At 40.4% G+C, this 20,226-nt stretch overlaps 1 protein-coding gene across 1 annotated transcript; it reads right to left on the bottom strand.

Moving 5' to 3' along the window:
• Positions 1–10,092: 10,092 nt before the first annotated feature.
• LOC123459360 (heterogeneous nuclear ribonucleoproteins A2/B1-like) lies at positions 10,093–11,581 on the bottom strand. Its single transcript, XM_045145600.1, has one exon. It carries the CDS (start codon positions 11,450–11,452, stop codon positions 10,547–10,549), a length of 906 nt encoding a protein of 301 aa, XP_045001535.1. The 5' UTR covers positions 11,453–11,581; the 3' UTR covers positions 10,093–10,546.
• Positions 11,582–20,226: the final 8,645 nt, after the last annotated feature.

Genomic DNA, 20,226 nt, shown 5'->3' with positions numbered 1-20,226 from the left:
GTACAGGGCATACAGGAGCTGATTTTCTACTTGATCACTGCTAGGAGGTTTGAGAGACAGGCTTATCCTAAGTTCAGATCTCATTGCTAGTTTCTGAGGAAAGAAGCCTACAATTTTTGAATCTGAAGGTCACATTTATCCCTGTGATAAATTTAATTTGTTGTTGTCACGCTAACTCTGCATAATGAAATAGATGCTATACTTCCTATGGAGATTTAATGAGACCCAAAAAACACATGATGATATATATATATTTTTTAATGAACAATGTTTAAGTGCTTAGGTATGATATAAATCTGTTTTGAGTGAACTACTAAAACCAGTGAAAACTCATGGTTAACTTCCATCCTTCATACTTTGCTAGGAATTAAACCCATGTTACGCTAGAGTGAGCTGAGGAGAACTTACAACAAGGCAAAATTGTGCCCATATGGAACACATTAGAAGATTAAGCAAATTATCCTAAATGAAAACCCTTAATGACGAGCTATGTTTGGCAGCAACATTTTCCTCTAAAACAAAAAAGAAAGATCTATGATTCTCAATTGGTTGGTCATGATTAGCCAATTTAGCACTTCTAGCTCAGTGTCCCAGGACGTGCTCCCTGAACTTTAGCCAGAGGGCACTTTGCTGTAAGGCTGGGGTTCTGGATGCCAGATATTCTGAGTTTAGGAATGGTTTGGCCTTGCAAAGGGGCTTTGCCTGCCACCATCCAAAACTCAGGATCCTCCTTATCCTACTCAACCTTGTACGCTTGGACCAAGGTAAATTTTTCATTTAAACCTTAAAACTTCAGGAGAATTCAAAGATATTCTGATGTGAATATTTTCTAAGGGAAAGGTGTTTATTCCCAAGGGAAGTCCATCTTCAGTGAAACTGCTCATGGGAGTACTGATAACCCTGGAAGAAATGTGTTAGAGAAAAAGAATAGAACCTGGGTTCTGGAATGAGAAAGACCAGGGCATGAGTCTTATGTACAGGCATTAATCATGGTGTCTCCATCTCCTTCTGTCTATAAAGGCACATCCTAGGTCATATGTCATCCAATCCAGTGGGACCACACATAGTCTTGATAGAATGTGAGGCACAACATTCAATATGCTGGACTTTAAGTTAGTCATGGTAACCAGAAGCACTATGAATTATCTCTCAAGGTGATGGACAAATTTTGTTGCAAGGGTGTGTTTGGATTCTTGAGTATTAGACCATGGAAGATATAGGCCCCAGCCTGCCAAAGATTTGTGTTACCTTTACATTTTACAGACCTGTATTAGAAGATATCTTCTAATGTAAAAACATTTACAGCCACAATGGCAGTACTAAGGACAGTCTCAAAATGTACAATGTGTGCACATAGCTTTGCAGAAATGACACTGGCAAATCATTCAAGATATGCAAACAGTCACACCAGGATGTCCTTAAACATGTAGTCAGGTTCCAATCTAAAAAGTAAAAATGGAGGAAAGAAATACTAAGGTGGATTGGTGGTATCAGACATGATATCAAGAGCACAGACCCGCTACCACTTGAGTTTTTAGAGATGTATAAAGTATATAAGCAAATCAAAAGAGTAGAAACTAAGGCAGTCAACTAGATCAGGTCACTCTGATGCATGGGGATGGTTCAATCCAGAGTTGACAAGACGCAACCCACTAGACCACACATCATGTGAGTGGCATGGGGGACACTCGGTGTCTCACTAATTTGCTCTAGAATTGAAGTCTGAATGACCTATTTGAAGTTAATGCCACATGACCAGGCCGGGGAGCAGCTGTGATGTTGAAACACTGTGTGTTCCTTCTCTGGGCCTCCTAAAGACTGAGGAAAGTGGGGACACAGAATGGGGGAAGCCACTCTCTTGAATTGACTGTAGGACTCGAGCATCTGCCTCTAATGACAAGAAGACAAGAAGGTCCTTCGTGAGACTGGGTGGCCTAATCCCTTACCTCATGACTTCAGAAATCAAGCCCATCATGCTCAGCTTTGTATTTCCAGCAATATGTATTGTCCTAAGACTGTCTACGTTAAACACTTTTCTTCAACAAACTAACATTGCATTTGCTTTTAAAGCCAAAGCCCATTGAATTTGGTAAGTAAGGAATTTCCTACGATATTTAATAAACTATCTCTATCTGATCGGCAGTAGGTAAAGACTCCATGAGTTTGTGAATAATGTGTTTTGAATAGTTCTTTCCAAAGCCCTGGATTCTGTGACTTTTCCAGAGACATCCTGTCATTGTTTCACACACAAGAGTCCATTAGTATTGGGTCAAGTTCAAAGGATAGGTCAACAGCAGGATGTAGCCTCTGATTATAGGGCTGGGGGCCACGTCACCCCTCCTACTGCTACATTTCTCAGTTCATCAGCCTTCATTTGTGCTGTTCTCATGATTTCTATTGTGGAAAAGCCCAAAGCTGTCCAAAATCTCATTCTTTTGACTTACCACAACGTTGATATGTGAGTCACTTTCTACCACTGAAGGAACTTTGGCTGTAAGGAAGACGATTGTCCACCTTTATTTTCAATTGTATCTAATAGACTAAGTGATTAAATAGTCCATTTGTCTAATAGACTAAATTTAAGATTAGCAGTCTATCTGAGACCTGTTGTTTCAATTTAGTTGGCACTGAAAGTCCTTCTGAGCTGACTTTATGATAGTTAATCAATACCTGTAATGGGAATGCTTCATGATGTCATCATTTCATTGAAATAAATGTGCCAGAATAATAGAGCAGTGTCTAAGGCAAACACACTTAAACTACAATGCTTCAAAATGTGTAAGCACTTACCATCTTGTTTTTATGATGTGCACTGAATTCACTCAGCACTGTCAATTTCTGATAAAACACCAAGGATGGCTGCTGCATTAATTTCAGAATCCCACATGCTTTGAGGTAGTAACTGGTACTTTCAGTACTCAGCTGCCCTGGGGAAATATTACGATTAATATCCTCTCTTTGATTCTGAAATGAGAAGAGATACAACTATATACACACATTGAGTTTCCACACTTGGTGTGGTGGTACAATCATGCAATCCCAGCATTGGAGAGGCTGAGGCAGGGGCAACACACATTGGAAGCCATATAATAAACCCTGGTCAAAAAAAAAAAAAAAAAAGGAGGAGGAAGATAGAGAGAAGTAAGAGGAGGAAGATGAGGAGGAAAAAAAGGAGGAGGAAAAGATGGAAGCAGAGGAGAAGGACAAGGAAGAAGAAGAGGAGAAGGAGAAAGTTTTCATGATGGAACCAGGAAAGACAGTCTCTCATATTTTACAGTGTATGCAAATTACCTGAGGATCTCATTAAAGCACAGTCTGGTTGGACCTAGACATCCTACATTTCTAACTAGCTCCAAGAAAACATAGGTGCTGTTAATCTAGAACCACAAGTCAGGTAGCAGGTCACTGGACAGCCAAGTGCTAGGCAAGAACAATGACTAAGTGTGAAATCCTTCATCCCTACCTGTGCCACTCTGCTCCTCTTCTTCATTGGAGAAGCTGTTTTTAAATCGTGCACATACATAATGCTGTGCTGATTTTTACTTTTACAAGTTGGTGCAATGTCCTATGCATATCAAATCTCCACTCGGTATTTATCCAATTTGTGTGAAGAGTCTGGTATGGTTTTACAGTAGTATATTCACAGACTTCTGGTGAGCATAGAATAAGGGAGCTCATAGCGTTTCTCCTTTGCTAATACAGAACCCAAGGTGAGCATAGGATGAGCAGTATAGAATACAGATGGTCACTTTAAGAAGTCCAACCCCAAGGCCCAGCTGAGAAGCAAGACCAGACGCCCACTGCCAGGGAAAGTCAAGGACACCTGAGGTATGGCCACGGGTCCTATCTAGTTACTCTGTGCAGAGTAGAATTTTCCCTCCTCTCCTGACCATTCGTCTAAAAAAAAAATAAATAAGCAACAAGAAGCTCCCTTTGTCCTTGAGATTTCTGGACTTTCTGTCCCTCAGCCTCTGTGTCTCTGTCTCTTTCTTTCTCTCTATCTCTATTTACTGCTCTCTCTCTCTCTCTCTCTCTCTCTCTCTTTCTCTCACTTCTTTTAAACCTCACCATAGCAAAGTGACATTCCTAATAAACTTTTAACTCTAAAAGTTCTGTTTGTCCTACTTCCTCTCTCTGGAACCAGGCTGTACTCCCTCAAAACATTATCATAAAGTTAACAGGTTTATTGTCAACCTTATAACAGTAAGCTGGACACCTAATTCTTGCTCTTGGGTTATCAACTCTCTGCAGGAAGAGAAATAACCGTCCCTTGCTCAATAGGGCAGGAAGCTTTTTCCTTCACAAGCATTGCTATGTGTTTTCCCAACAAGGCAAACTTGAATGAATATCACCATGCCATGCTTACAAAGAGCAGCATTGGCTGCTTGCGCCTTGGCAAATGCCACTGGATCTGTCATTTCCTCAATGGGCCAACCCAAGTTTCTTTTACCTCCATGGTCTGCTCCTTCTGTGCTCTGCTTCTCTGAGTTTTCTTGGTGACCCTAAGTGAACATGGAATAGCCAAGTCTGAGTTCTCCTTTGCTTTTTCATAGGTCAGTTCTTTTTAACTTGAGCGATCCACCAGGTCAGATGATTGTCTGTCTGCCAGGCAAAGAGCAGCCACTCTCTGGGTCTACCTTAGCCAGGCAACAGCCTGTTGGGAAATAGGCCAAGAAGCAGGAGCTCAGCATGGGGTCGGATTGGACCTTGGGCTTCCCCAGCACAAAGCCAAAGCCGCTGGTCTCTTGCTTAGGTTTTTCAACGCATGCGCACAGGCACGCACTGGTATTCACATTCCATATCTCCTTGGAATAAACAGGAAGGTCTTGCTGAGGAACCTGGCTGTGTGCCACATTGCCGTAGGCTACACCATAGGTGCACGGGATAAAATTTGTGAAAGGACATATGGGCCTCGTGAAAGAAACACCTGCTTGTCCAAACTAGAAAATAATAAATAAGAGTAGCCCCACTGCTAATTTGGATCCACTGCAGCAGGAAAGCTGATTGTGATGAAAAGAAAGAGGCCAACAGAGGCTCTTTCCTGCCCACATCCTTCCAGGTGAGGCGACTCCGTTCTCTCGAGTTTTAGACAGATACCATTAAGGACATGTTCTGAATTTAGATTCTGGAAGCAAACTTAAAAAGCCCACATATTAGCAAGTTCTAAGAGAGAGAGATTTTTTTTTTTAAATCTGTGAAGCCAAGTTTTAGATTTGCACCAACCAATATTTTCAGTAGCATACTTGCACCTGCTCCCAAATTTTGGGATATTTTGAAGTTCAATTATTGCTTTCAAAAATAAAAATTCAATGTCTCGAAAGGATGTGCAAGCAGAAAACTACAAAATTCTTTTTAAAATTACCTAAAAATACAGCATGCCATGAGGACTGTAAGTTATTTGCCATTATGGTGCAAATTTTATATTTGTTTTCCACAGTCAACAATATAGGGTAAGTTCTGTCACTTCTCTCTAGTAACTGGATGCCCTACTGTCACGCAATTGGCCAAAAGATGCTCTTATAAATGGATAAAATTAATTATGAACCTACCGAATAGGTTACAATGTATATATGTACACATGCGCATAGACATAGTATAAACCTATTTTTGTACATAAAATTACATATATGCAAAAGTGAATTTTTAAAATTCATTTGTTTCCAAGAAAATGGAATATGAGATAGAGAGAGAGAAAGAAAGAGGGAGAATGGAAATACCTGAGCTTCCAGCCATTGTAAACAAACTGCAAAAGCATGTGTTGCCTTGAGCATCTGGCTCTATGTGGGTACTGGCTAATCAAATCCAGGTCATTAGGCTTGGCGGGCAAGCACCTTAACCACTGGGCAATCTCTCCAGCCCCAAATGTGAATTATTTTGCACACACTAAAATGTCTGAGGGCTGGGGTGATGTATTTGTCTTGAGGACATGAATTTTATTTATCCCCAGCACCCAAATAAAATGTCAAGGTGGTGGAGCATTCCTGGGGATACCAGAACTAGGAAGGTGAGGATAGAAGAATCCTTGGAGCTCACTGGCCAGGTGTTCAAGCCCAACTGGTGAGATTAAGGCTAATGAGAAACCCTGTCTTGAAAAGAAGTAGACAGTATGCCCAACATACAAGGTTGTCCTCTGGCCTCCATATGCATGCACAGACATCTAAAAACACAAATACACACATGTACACACACGGTGTATACACAAATACACACATAGTATAAATACACACATGCACATTCATAATGTATATACATACATGCAAAAACACAGGTGAAGTGTTATGACAAATTATTTTCTTCCTTTTGTTCAAATTCACATTATGATTTTCCTCCACTACAAATTTGCTGCATATATAATAAAACCAGCAAACAGAGTCAAGATATGTAGCATAGGGGGCAAAACATACCGCAGGCTAATTTAGACTGAGACCCAAGTGACTGAAGCTCATCTATGAAGGCAGCCAGCCCTGTAGCAGTTCAGAGCCTACCAGGCTACACTTCTCCTTCTCATGAGGGGATCCCTTCATCCACAACAGGAGTTCTTACACATCTGCTACAGGCCAAATGATGTCTAGTATGAAGCTGCTCTTGCAAATAACACCTTGCTGAACCATAGCTACACTCATTTGTTTTATGCTTCTGCTCTACACAGCAGAGTTAAATAGTTACCATACAGAACATGTGACCCACTAACTCTAAAATATTCACTAGATCATCTTTTACAGAAGAAAAGTGTGTTCACTTTTGATGTTTTAGGACAAAAGATTTCCAGATTGCCCTTGTAGTTAATGGAAAGAATTCCACTTCTGCATTTCACTTGGTACACATTTGTGTGTGTGCTCCTGTGGTCAACGTTATAATTTCTTTTTAATATACAAACATTGTTTGCTCATTCTAGAACAATCTTAAATTTCACCTGAGACTAGAGATAAGTGGGTAGTTCTTATATGTGTTAAAATTTAGCTGAGATTTTCTATTATTATATGCTCACATATATTATTATATTACATGTTTGTTACAATATATTATTATATATGTTTGTGTTTTATATTTGGAAAGCAATGTTAAGTGGAAGATAGAAGGTACTCTGCATGACAACTTGACCTTAATCTTTGGGGAGTTTAAAAATATCCATTTTCAAAATAATAGGCAGTTGTTTTTCTTCTTGCGTGGAGACTACATCTTAATCATGTATTTTACTTCAGAAAAGCTGTTTAAGTAGGCCTTTGGGGGCCCAGGTGAAACCACAGAGAAGAACTGGTAAGATGAGCAAAAATGCTGTTTCCACCACAAGCCTGACAACCTGCGCCAGGGTGATGGAGACAGACACTGAAGATCCTCAAAACACACCAAAGCAGAAATCCAGAAGCAGCAGAGAGCTCAACACTAAAGTAGAGTTATAGCACACCCACCAAGGCTCAGAGAATTTTGTGGAAGTGGGGGCAGAAAGACTATAAGAGCTACAGGGTAGGAAAGAATATCCAGAGGCATTGCCTTCCCCACAATGACTAACTACTGCTCTCACATCTCCTAACCCACAACCCCATAGTGAACACCTACAATCCCACAGGGGAGGGCCCTCGGTGGAGTGCAGGCAGGGAGGAAGGAAATGATGGTAACAACATATTATGCGTCCATACAAAGTTTCTACTTTGTAAAAAACATAAAATAGATGTTCAGTCAGGCATATCTAAAAGCACACTCCCTACACTCCTTGGCAAGCCATGGATTTTATGAACCGATGCTAAATAGATGCATTAGGTTATAAGCCTTGCACTCAGTAAACTAAATACATTCCCCTAAGAAGAGCTCAACAATTTTTTGCCTGAATGCTACATGAATGGTGGCTAATGTATGTGCCCAAACCACAAGAGTGGTCATTAGTATATGTGCAGACAAGTATTTGATGGCAAAATTTTGATAGAGTAAAATGATGTTGCCTTAATTTCTCTTCATGATACACTATAGAAATGAATGAGCAAGTTGACCAACTTCAGTGCCGCGCAACTTGAATCAGACCAATGAGAAGGTGAAACAGATTAGAGGGTTGTGGAAGTCTAATTACAAAATGCTCCCATTGCTTCGAGTGTTTGTGATTAAGCCTCATACTTGATGCCCAGCTGGCAGAGCCTTTGGTGGTGGAGCCTTGCTGGAGGAGGTGTGTCATTGGAGGTGGGCTTTGGAAGTTTAAAATCCAGCTCTTCTCACCAGTGCTAACTACTTGCTTCTTCCCTGTTGCTGTGACCAGATGTGATGTTCTGGGTATCTGCTCTGCCACACTTTCTCCACCATGACAAAACTTCTCCTTCAATCTAAGCAGACATCAACCCTTTCCTGGTGTTTTGCCCCTGCAGTGAGAAAGTAACTGCTGCCCCAAGGGTAATGCATGTTTCTATTACTGAGGCTCTTGGTTAATGTCATGGGCCTAGATCACGTGCATAATGTGAAAAGTGGAGGTCTTACCTATATGGATTTTTCCTCTAAATTTCTCTGGGAATGCTTAATAATGGGACATAACTGCTGAAATTCCCCTCTCTCTGATCAGGTGTTGACTGCTTTTGGAAACTGAGACAGCACACCTTAAGCAATAGGGATGAGTTCCCCTGCTACATAGAAACACTGCAAGAGCTGGTCACAGGGCTAGCCTTGAAGGAACAGTGATGTTGGCTTTAGACCCTAAGAAAAGCTGCATATGATAGAGATTATAAAGTTGTGCTCTGAGACATCCTTTGAAGACTCATGTGTTAAAATTTTAGCTGCCAGCACATAGGGCTTTCAGGAAGTCATTTCATCAATGTGTTTATCTAGTGATAGATTTATAATTTGATGGTGTTTTGTGAGGGGGTAGATACATCCAGAGGTGGGGCTTGGTTAAAGGAAGTGTGTGACTGGGCATAGGTTCTTGGGATTAATATCATCTCCCACATTCCTTCCTCATTGGTCCCTCTTTCTACTTTCTGGCTGTGGAGAGGCAAGAAACTGAGCTCCGCTGAGTCCACTCTGCCATGCCAGTCTGCCTCACCGCAGGCCCACAGCGACTGAGCCAAGGAAACACCGACTTAAAGCTCTGCAATCACAGACCAAACCTGATCCTTGCTCCTTTCAGCTGTTTCTCTTACATATTTGTCACAGTGATGAAAAAGCAAGACTTTCTTAAGTTGGAGTCTGCAATAAATTCAGTTGTCCTGTGAAAAACTGTCAGGACCACCTCAGAATTCAATGTTCATTTGATACACACACACACACACACACACACACACACACACTTAGAATGATGGAGGGCAGCCAGGAAACTAGAGGTTCACTGTAGTCATTAAATAATGGCTCAGGTTAGCAAAGAAACAAAATCAAAACATCATCAAGATGAAATGGCAGGGGAGTAAGTATAGATGGAAAACTGAGAAAGACGTGGTGCCAAGCTTACATGACCAGATTCCTGGGAATAGCCAGAGGACACTTTTCATGAGGGGGAGCTACTTACAGAAACTATGTTATTGGTGAGTATGTTTTTAAAATATTTAGGAGATTAAAGAAAAAAAGAAATGGAAACTTGTTTGGTAATTATAGGCTCTTGAGAGCTAGGATTTATGTGCTATAAAACGATTGTAAAACTATCAAGAATATCCTCAACTTTAACCAGCATCAGGCTGGAGCATCAGGCCTAGAAGAGTCTGCCTCTGGCCTTCACAGGTGGCTTCTCTCCACAGGAGTCAATTTGCTCAAAATTATGTGGGTTGCATGACAGAATAAAAGGAAAACAGAGTGTTTTATATCAATGCCTACTATCCCTTCCCACTGGAAAAACATATTTTTATTTATTTATTTGCAAGCAGAGAGAAACAGAGAGAAGAGAGGCAGAGAGAGTGGGCATGCCAGGGCCTCTGCCTGCTGCCAAAGAACTCCAGACACACGTGCCACTTTGTGCTCTGGGCTTCACATGTGTACTGAAGAATTGAACCTGGATTGTTAGGCTTTGAAAGCAAGCACATTAACCGCCAAGCCATCTCTCCAGCCCCTTTCCCACATTCTTTTTTTTTTCCTTTAGAATTATTTTATTAAATCATAAATGTGCAACAGCTTCTTAACTCTACACACACACTTAAAATTTTTAAAGGAAAAACGTTATGTCTTATTACACCATGATCCTGGCTAACAGCTTTTCAAAACTTTGAGAAAAATCTTAAAAAAGGTTTCACATGTCACCTGAAACTTACAAATTTAACATTATCAAAGAAGGAATGCTTCTACACTCTTACAAAGACCACTAGAAAGAAACAACAATTAAAAAGCTAAGAAACTGTCTCAAAGGCATTTTTTTTACAATCCTTCCTCCACAGTAAGGTAATGTTATTAAATAATCCAATCCATTCACAAAATGGCTCTCTGCATCTGCTCTGGTGTCTTCTGTCATATCACTGCATATTTATGCATGACTGAGATAAGAGTTTCCTTAACATTGTTATTTCGATAACCTGAAGCTGTTCTGTTACCTCTGGGCTCTCATCCTCTCCTATTTATACAGTGAAGCCCATGGCAAGAAGGAAGAAGCTCAGTATCGGCTCCTCCCACCATAACACCCACTTCCTTCACTGCCTCCTGGACCATAGTTTCCTCCACCATATGGTCCCCCCATGTTCCTGCTACCACCAAAGTTTCCACTCTTCATTGGACCATAGTTAGAAGGTTGCTGGTTACAATTTCCAAAATCATTGTAATTTCCACTTCCATAATTTCCTCCAGGTCCGCCTCCATATCCATTGTAGCCGTCCCCAAATCCACGTCCACTTCCATATCCATCAGATCCTCCCCTAAAGTTACTTCCTGGTCCTGGTCCAAAATTTCCACCACCACCACGGGAATCTCCAAAACCAAAGTTCCCTCCTCTTCCACTCCTAGAACTCTGGACTTCCTGCATTTCTTGTCTTGACAGTGCTTTTCTTACTTCTGCATTATGACCATTAATGGTGTGGTATTTTTGCAATACAATTTTATCCACAGGATCATGGTCATCAAAGGTAACAAAGCCAAAGCCTCTTTTCTTTCCAGATTGCCTATCAGTAATTATTTCAATAGTATCAATTTTCCCATATTCTTCAAAGTAATCTCTAAGGTGATGCTCCTCGGTGTCTTCTTTAATTCCGCCAACAAATAGCTTCTTCACAGTCACCTGGGCTCCATGTTTTCCAGACTCCTCTCTGGCTACCGCGCGTTCTGGCTCAACTACTCTCCCATCAATCCAATGAGGCCTTGCAGCCATGGCAGCATCTGCCTCAGCCATGGATGAGAATGTTACAAAACCAGATCCTCTTGACCTTTTGCTTGCAGGATCCCTCATTACCACACAGTCTGTGAGCTTTCCCCATTGCTCGTAGTAGTTTCTCAAACTTTCTTCAGTGGTTTCAAAGCTTAAGCCACCAATGAAGAGTTTACGGAACTGTTCCTTTTCTCTCTCCATCGCGGACTCAGTCGCTTCAGCCCGATTTCCCGCAGCCAAGCGAGATGAGAGAGAACTCCGCGCACGGACCCGAACCGGACTCGTCCTGACTCAGAGGCGACCAGCGGCAGCTGTCCCGACCACGCGCACCCGCCGCGGAGACCTGCACGCAGCGCCGGCGCAGCTGCTTCTCTTTCCCACATTCTTTAATGTGGCCTAGCCACTGCTGCCTTTTAGAGAATAATAATGGCTGGGTCCTTCTTCTCAGAAACCACTGATCAAAATGCAAAACTGCCCTGACTCCATGCCCCAGCTTCCCTTCCCAGGCTCCTATTTAACAAAGAACCATATGAGTCATTCACTAATCACCAAACCTGAGTCTAGGAAACTATTATCATAGCCTGAGAAACCAAGCTACAGACTCCAGGTGATATATATGTTGATATATTTTTATGATTTATTCTATTAACATTTAGTGACACCCTCTTTACTAGGTCATATGTTAAGGAATTTAGGAGAACACAATTTTTTCCTTCACATTGCTTATCCCACACACTGGGAGTGGCTACAACACATAACACTGCAGTTTGGGTTCACAGTATATTGAAGGCCATATAAACATTGGGAGAAATTATTGCAGCTGATTTCTTGAAAACTGTGTTTTATCCAGGTACTGAATTTCTTTCTAAGGGTTCTGTGCACTTAAAAGATTTTGGACAAATAAATGTACAACATATATACTTGAGTAATATTTTTATCTTAAGCTTAAATAGAAATTATGCTTAGAGGTCTTTTGAAAGGAAACCTGAAAATTAAAGTGGATATAATTTTTCAATACAAAATTTCAAATAAGGGGCTGGAGAAATGGCTTGAACGTGAAAGGCACTCACTTGCAATTCTTAACCACCTGGGTTTGATTCCCCAGTACCCACCTAAAGCCAGATGCACAAAGTGGTGCATGTGTCCTGAGTTTATTTGCTGTGACAGTGGTCCAGGTGTTTGTCTGTCTGTCTCTGTCACTCTCTTCCTCTGTCCTTCCTTCTCTCTCAAATACATAGTTAAAAATATAAAATAACTTGTTGCAGTATATAACTTTTTAGTTCTTTCTTTTGCTGATGACTTGATAAAAGGCTGACTACACAATAAGCTGTGAATTAAGCATCTCAGGTCATATGCTTCAGAGCAACTATGATTTCAGCACAATTAAACACTATATCAGATAATATCTTTCAAATATTACCTAGTTTAAATAAATATTGGCTATCTATCAGTCAGGTGTTCCTTGGATAAGAAATATGAGGTTGTCATTAAACATTTAGATATTGGATTTATTTGCCTAGAAAAGCTCCTAGAGTTCAACCTGTTTTCTCCCACTTGGGTAAAATGTATATAAAATCCACATTTATTTCAGAGAAAAATATCATTGGGTTTGTCCCATAAATCATATATTTGTTATTTGAACCTTAAAATTATGTTATGAATAATAATCTATAATTTATTCATCATGTAAGATATTAAAAACAAACATATCATGTACAAAAACAAACTCCCCAGTCCAGATCCTGAGTTGACTCTCACAGAATATTTAACATTTAAATGTACAGGAAAATGGGTCTGTCTTTTTGCTGAATTTGTCAGTTTGAACAAATTTCAAATTACTTCACCCTTCCCATCCAAGTAGTTAGAAAAAGCATTGAACCACTGATGGTTTTCTAGAAGATTTTGAAAACCTGTAAAATAAAAAAAAAAATAGTTTGTATTGCTTGGTTGAGAAAACTAGACTTACAGAATAGTAGTCCTATAGTTCTATAGTTCTTCCTGTTTATTATAACTCTTCCTTACTCATAGAAAAGGATGTATGTGTGCATATATATGTGTGTGTGTGTGTGTGTGTGTGTGTGTGTGTGTGTGTATGTGTGTGTATGTATATACATACACAAAAAGATACAGCCACATATATATATATATATACACATACATACATAAAAAGATACAGTTTTCCTATAGTCCAAATACTGGGAATGTGATGTTTGGGACATTCACATTTTGCCCTCAAAGAATGTAAAATTTCCCTGAGCACTTTTCTTTTCTTTTCTTTTCTTTTTTTTTTGTTTGTTTGTTTAAGACTAAATGGTAATTTATTCCCAGAGGTAAGGGGTGTTGGGAATTTGTATTAGTGTAATGAAGACCACTGAAGAGAAAAATAGATAATTTTACCTCAAGATGTGCAGTATTATACACTACCTTATCCCCCCACCCATTCCCTCAGCACTTTTCCATAATACAAATTCCACTTGAAGTTAACTTAACATTAAAAAGAAAACCAAATATCCAACCCTAATGACACTAATGACTACATAAATAAATGGTGGAGGGGAGACGGTACCAGAATAATGCTACCAGTACAATCACAGAATTTACCTAATTCAAGTTTGGTAGGCTATGACTGGGTACTTCCCTGAAATGTATCAAAAACCAACACTTTCTCCTCTCCCCTCATCTCCTCTCCTCTCCCCTCCCCACTTTCCCTCTTCTGTCCTTTCCTTTCATCTCCTCTTCTCTCTCCTTCTTCTCCCTTCTCTTCTGCTCCTCTCCTTTACCCTCCCCTCCACTTCTTTCCCCTCTATAGTCCTCTCTGCTCACTCTTCCTCTTCCCCCTTCCTCCCCTCCTCTCTCTTTGCTCATCTCTTCTCCTATCTTCCTTTTCTGTCCCTTTCCCTGTCTTCTCCTCTCCTCTCCTCTCCTCTCCTCTCCTCTCCTCTCCTCTCCTCTCCTCTCCTCTCCTCTCCTCTTTCCTCCCCCTGCTTGCTCATCCCCTCCTGTCTTTAAAACAATGGTGGCCTGTCTGACTAGCTCTAAAGCTCATTTCTTTCCTGATCAAAACTGCTCTCCTGTGCAGCTCCTTGGAACATCACTGTGTCCTTTTTGGTTCAAGACCCTCAAACAATCCATACCTCAGTAGCCTAATTCAATTTTTCAGTCTGATGCTCTTCAGCTTCTGCCTTTCTTAACTCAATCTGTTGTATATTCCTTAAATGCTTACAGAAGCCTTCTCCATCCTTTTCTACACACACACACACACACACACACACACACACACACACACACATCCACCCTTGCTACTCTAGTAAGCCTTTTGAACTCCACAACGGTATACAAGTATATGTGTTTATATGATATGTGAAAAGTAAATAATGTCTACTTCACATGTATTATTCTGTATGGGAAAGTTTCTAAGAAATGTTTCTAAGATGAAGAAATGAAGAATGTAAAATCATTTCTACCATAAAAAAGAAGCAAGAAACTAGAATAAAAGAGATGTAAACCATATGATTTCATTTTATCTGAGCTTTAGAGATAATAAACTGTTTTTATCTATTTTAGATTCAGAAATGTAAGAGAATTCACCACAAAAAGACAAATGAAATACTTTTGACACGTATAAAGAGCACATTGTGGTATGTATGCGTGTGCATGCACACACGTATTAGAAAAGACAAAGGCAGCAAGACAACTGTATATTATGAAAGAATCAGCTGAGAAAAAATATGCCTGGGAAGAAAAATGTGTGATTCATAAAGAAGCTCATATTATTATAATTTCTTTTTATATGCTGACCTCCCCATTCCTCTCTGAGCGCATTCCATCTCTTGAGCAATCAGCAGTGGTTCCATCAAAGTCTGCTTTGTATAAATATTAACTCATCTTCAAAGGAGCAAGCAAGTATGTACTAAATTCAAATCTATCTTGCTCTTCTGTGGAGGTGACAAATTATAACTCTCTGCTTCGCTCCCTCTCCCCACCTCCCTGCCACCTTCACAGGGATGCGTCTACACTTCCACTGACTCTGTCCAGGTCAGTGTCTCCATCGAGGCTGGGCTCCAGGGACTTTCAGAGAGCCGAAGACTAACAGCACTCAGCCTCTCTCTCGGTGCAGTGTGGCCAAATTGCACAGGACTGGCTCGGACGGCGGAGTCTAATGATGAATTTGTTTTCCTCTTTTCCCCATTGCAGTCAATGATCTCTATCTTTGTCTCTTCCCGGTATCATCCCACATTTGAACCTGCCCAAGAGCTGCAGCTTTTTATGCAGGTGTGTGATACCTGCTGTCTGTACTTCCCAAAGCGGTGAGCTCGACTCCTTCATACCCACCCATTGCCAGTTGTTGAATCTCATCCTTCCTTCTTTCATGATGACTTGACAAGTTTCTCTCTGTTATTTGTTTTTCCTGTGAAGTTCCACCTGGTCTCTGGACTCTCACAGAGCCCTTCCGTATCACAGACTGAGCAGCATAAACATAAAACTCTTCCTGGAAGCACCTCATCATGCAGCCAGAGCTTCACATTTGCCCGCCGAGCTGATTCATAGACCGCCACATGATTGTTCATGCTCAAGATACAGATGGCCTCCGAGGGATCTCTACGTCAACTCATAGCAATGAGACCATGTTAAGATCACATGCCTCATTCGATACTTTTCCTATGAAGTGACATTCAGGGAATACGTAGGTGTGAATAGGCTTTCTGATCCTACATATTTCCAAAGCTCAGATGCTCCCACTCTAGACTACAGTACTGCAGTTAGGTTGCACAGAGCACATTACCCAATATGCAGAACTGCAGAGCAAAATTGCGATTGATTGAGTTCCACTGATGGCTTCTAAACATGTAGAATCCGGAAGACTTAAGATTCACTTCCAAAACACTAAGGAGGGAAAAAGAATTGCTAACTGGCTGGGAAGAAATGTGCTAGATGTTCTGCATCATACCATCAGAGCTACAGGCTCACCCAATGGGAGACATCAAACTGGACTTTGAAAGATACAAATAATAGTGATAGTAATAGTAATTGGATTGTAGAAAAGAGAAGTCATTCTCAAGAGAGGAAGAGTAGAATCCTTTTTGGCTGAGCTCAGAATGAGGCCAGCTACTTAAAGTGAGACTTTGTGTTTAGGCAAGAGAAGACACAATGATACTCATTGAAATCCATGCGTCAAAGATTTTACTGTCATTGGAGATTTCGAAGGAAGACTTCTGGGCAGGAGAACTCAAGAGAGTAATGTGTTTTAAGCTCTGGGTTGACAATGAGATTGGACAAGCACTTCAATGATATTAACTGTGGTGGGTTGATTCAGGTGTCCACTATAAACTTGGGTGTCCTGAATGCTAAGTTAGGTTCCCAGCTGATAGAGATGTGTGAATTAACACCTTCTGGAGGCAACATACTGTTGGTGGTAGGCTTATGGGTATTATAGCCAGTTTCCCCTTGCCAGTGTTTGGCACACTCTCCTGTCACTGTTGCCCACCTGATATTAATAAGGAGGTGATGTCCACCCTCTGCTCATGTCATCATTTTCCCTTGCCATCATGGAGCTTCCCCTAGAGTCTGTACACCATTTTTTTTTTTCTCACAAGCTGCTGTTGGCTGGGTGTTTACTGCCAGCAATGTGAACCTGACAGCAACATTGGCTGCATTCCCCCACACCCCAGTTCTACATAATTAGACATAAGACAAACAGTAGTGTCAGTACCTGTGCCTACAGAGAGAATGGTATGCATGATATACTAAAAAAGAAAGAAAGAAAAAACTTCTTGAGGAAAGGCTGCACCATAACATTAGCAGACGTTGGCTTACACTCAATATTTCATCAACTTCATAATATGCAACTTTACAGTTCTGCAAAATCTCTGAATACTAGGCTGAGGTTTTTTTTAATATTTTATTTATTTATTTGACAGAGAAAGAGGGAGAGAGAGTGAGAGAATTGATGTGCCAGGGTCTCCAGCCACTGCAAATAAACTCCAGACACGTGCACTCTCTTGTGAATCTGGGTCCTGGGGAATCAAACCTTAGTCCTTTGGCTTTGCAAGCAAACACCTTAACTACTAAGCCATCCCTCTAGCCCTTTTTCTCTTTTTTTTTAAATAGTTTATTTTTTTATTTATTGGACAGAGAAAGAAGGAGAGAGAGAAAAGGTTGAATTTTTATGAGTAAATAATTATTGAGTGCCTCTAATATGTCATCTTGTTTAAGAATTCAACATTTTTTGTTTGTTTGTTTTTCAGGTAGGGTCTCACCTTGGTCCAGGCTGACCTGGAATTCATTTTGTAGTCTCAGGGTGGCCTTGAACTCAAGGCAATCCTTCTCTCTCTGCCTTCCAAGTGCTGGAGGTAAAGGTATGCTCTACCACAACCTGCTAGAAATTCAAGATTTTAAATTAATTTTAATACCAAGAACTTCATCTTCAAGAAGCCTGTCATAATTTTGGAGTGCAGCGGAATCATGATGCTGTGGGAAACCCGAGGCTGGTGGTCGTTTTAGTCCTTACGGTGGAATCAGTCCCTTTGATTTTCACTGAACTCAATTGCCCTTCTGAAAACTTCAGCTGTATCTTCCGTCATAGGTTTCTTGCACTGGATGCTGACTGCTAATTCTATTTCCAAGCTTTTTCCCTAGAAACACAGCAGTTTTCTATGAATGACAGACTAATTGGGCCTTTACTTCTGATCATCAATCTAGATTACTAATTAACCCCTCTACTACAAGTCCTATAAGGGGTCATTTCTGTCAAGCTAAGGAGAGCCACTTGGTTTCCTGCTTTCCCCTGGCCCTCAGGGAAGTTTCCAAATGTTTATAGTCCTGCATTGAAAAGAAAATTGCGCTCATCTTGTATACATGGATTGTGATATTATCCTGTTAGAAATATCACACCTTGGTTTTACATCTTGTCTGATGGCTCCCTTTAACTTGAAATAACTATATTTTTGATTTTGCTAATCACTGCAGTATTAGTGCTAGTAAAGTAAACTAAAGTATAGTATAGTATAGTATAGTATAGTATAGTATAGTATAGTATTATAGTAAATCTCATTGACATTAAACAATTAAGTCTAAATCTTTATGGTTTACACACACACACACACACACACACACACACACACACACCAAATCAAAACTATCCCAGGCACTCACAGCTCAGAGAGACAGTTTAGGTTTTTACATATTCAGATGATGTTAGATACACATTAAGAATGTGTGTGTCCCTTCCACGGCTCATGAGCCATTGCAGAAGAGGTGGCAGAAAGAATGTAAGAGCCACAGGAAGGGTACCACCCCTTACAATGCAACTGTACAGACAGAAATTGGCCTCGATATCCATGACCTCACAGTGCCTAGCAATACCTACACAAGAACCTCATAATAGAAGAAAAGATGATGGCATCAAAATAAAAGAGAGACTAATGGAGAGAGGGAGAGGATATGATGGAGAGCAGTTATGAAGGAGAAAGTGAGGGAGGGGAGGGAAATATGGTTTATTGTCTGTAAGTGTAGAAGTTTTCAGTAAAAAAAAAAAAAGAAGAAGAAGATGTGTATCTCTGTATCAGAGACAGATCACTCACACAAAATCGTGAGATTCAAACGAGATGCAAACATCTGAGCTTTCCTGTGAGCAGTGTCTCAACCTGCCCTACTTTGCCCTGACCCAAAGCATAGGTCGGGGTTTGGCATTTCTGAAGTCATATGTCTTCTTTGCAGATGTTTTAATTTCATCTTTAGAAATGTTGCCTGTTGCTGGCAATTCTGATCCTTGAAGCACAAAAGATGGTATGTGTCACCCGATGGAATGGAGCTGTCCCAGAACAAATGGGAAACCTCGTGCAGCTTGTGGGACAGCAATGGCAGGCAGATCCCTAGAACCTCATCTTAGGATCTCTTCTGGTCATCATGAGGATGTGTATCACTAATTAGCAAAATACTCAGGAATTTTTTTTTGATTATTTGCATATTTCCATACTTCTATGAATTGCTCTTTTATGGTCTCATATTAAATATAGCTTCAAGAAGAGTATCTTTGGGCTGGAGACATGGCTTAGCAGTTAAGCGCTTGCCTGTGCAGCCTAAGGACCCCGGTTAGAGGCTTGATTCCCCAGGACCCACATTAGACAGATGCACAAGGGGGTGCACACGTCTAGAGTTCATTTGCAGTGGCTGGAGGCCCTGGGGCACCCATTCTCTCTCCGTCTCTCTATTTGCCTCTTTCTCTCTCTGTCTGTTGCTCTCAAATAAATAACAACAAAAAATTTAAAACAAAGAAGAGTATCTTCTAAAGTAATTAATTAGTCAGTTGGAAAAGTTTTATATGAAACAACAATTTTTTAAAGCGAGAAAGACAGGTCTTGACTGAGTCTGGACACACCAGGTCCCCCCGCAACTACAAATAAATTCTAGATGGATGCGCCACTTTGTGCATCTGACTTTATGTGGGTACTAGGGAATTGAACCCAGGCCTTCAGGGTTTGTAAGCAAGAGCGTTTAACTGCTGAGACATTTCTCCAGCCTTGAAACAACTTTGGCTAGTAGGAATATCTGGTTTACTTGATCTTTAAATCTTCCTCCTTTGATTTGTGTGTGGAGAGAGGTCCATCATTTATTTTCTCCAAAGTACAAATATTAACTGATGCCTGGAGATTATATATATATATATAACAAAAATGAATACTTTGAAATTTGGCCAAATTATTAGGTTAAACACAATATACTTTGGTTAGATTGAATTAAATTTCACTTTAACCTAGCCAGAATTGTTATAAAACACACCTTCTGTTTGAATTTGATTAAACATTCATCTTAAACACAACTAAACTACCTTGTAAGCTCCACATATTACATTAGCTTTCAGGTATTAACCCAAGAAAGGGAATTAGTTTGATTCAGAAAGCTTAAGCCGAATCCAATTTTTGGGTTTGTCTGAAAACACAGAATCACTAGTACTGTTTTGAAAACTTGTTCAGTTT

This window comes from Jaculus jaculus, chromosome 3 (genome assembly GCF_020740685.1).
Source record: "Jaculus jaculus isolate mJacJac1 chromosome 3, mJacJac1.mat.Y.cur, whole genome shotgun sequence".
Taxonomy (NCBI): Eukaryota; Metazoa; Chordata; class Mammalia; order Rodentia; family Dipodidae; genus Jaculus; species Jaculus jaculus.
The sequence above is the reverse complement of the archived record's forward strand: the minus strand, read 5'-3'. Positions and strand labels throughout refer to the sequence as shown.

Bases quoted from the DNA above. Each gene is read 5' to 3' on its own strand.
- LOC123459360 (XM_045145600.1), bottom strand. From the start codon at position 11,452: ATGGAGAGAGAAAAGGAACAGTTCCGTAAACTCTTCATTGGTGGCTTA.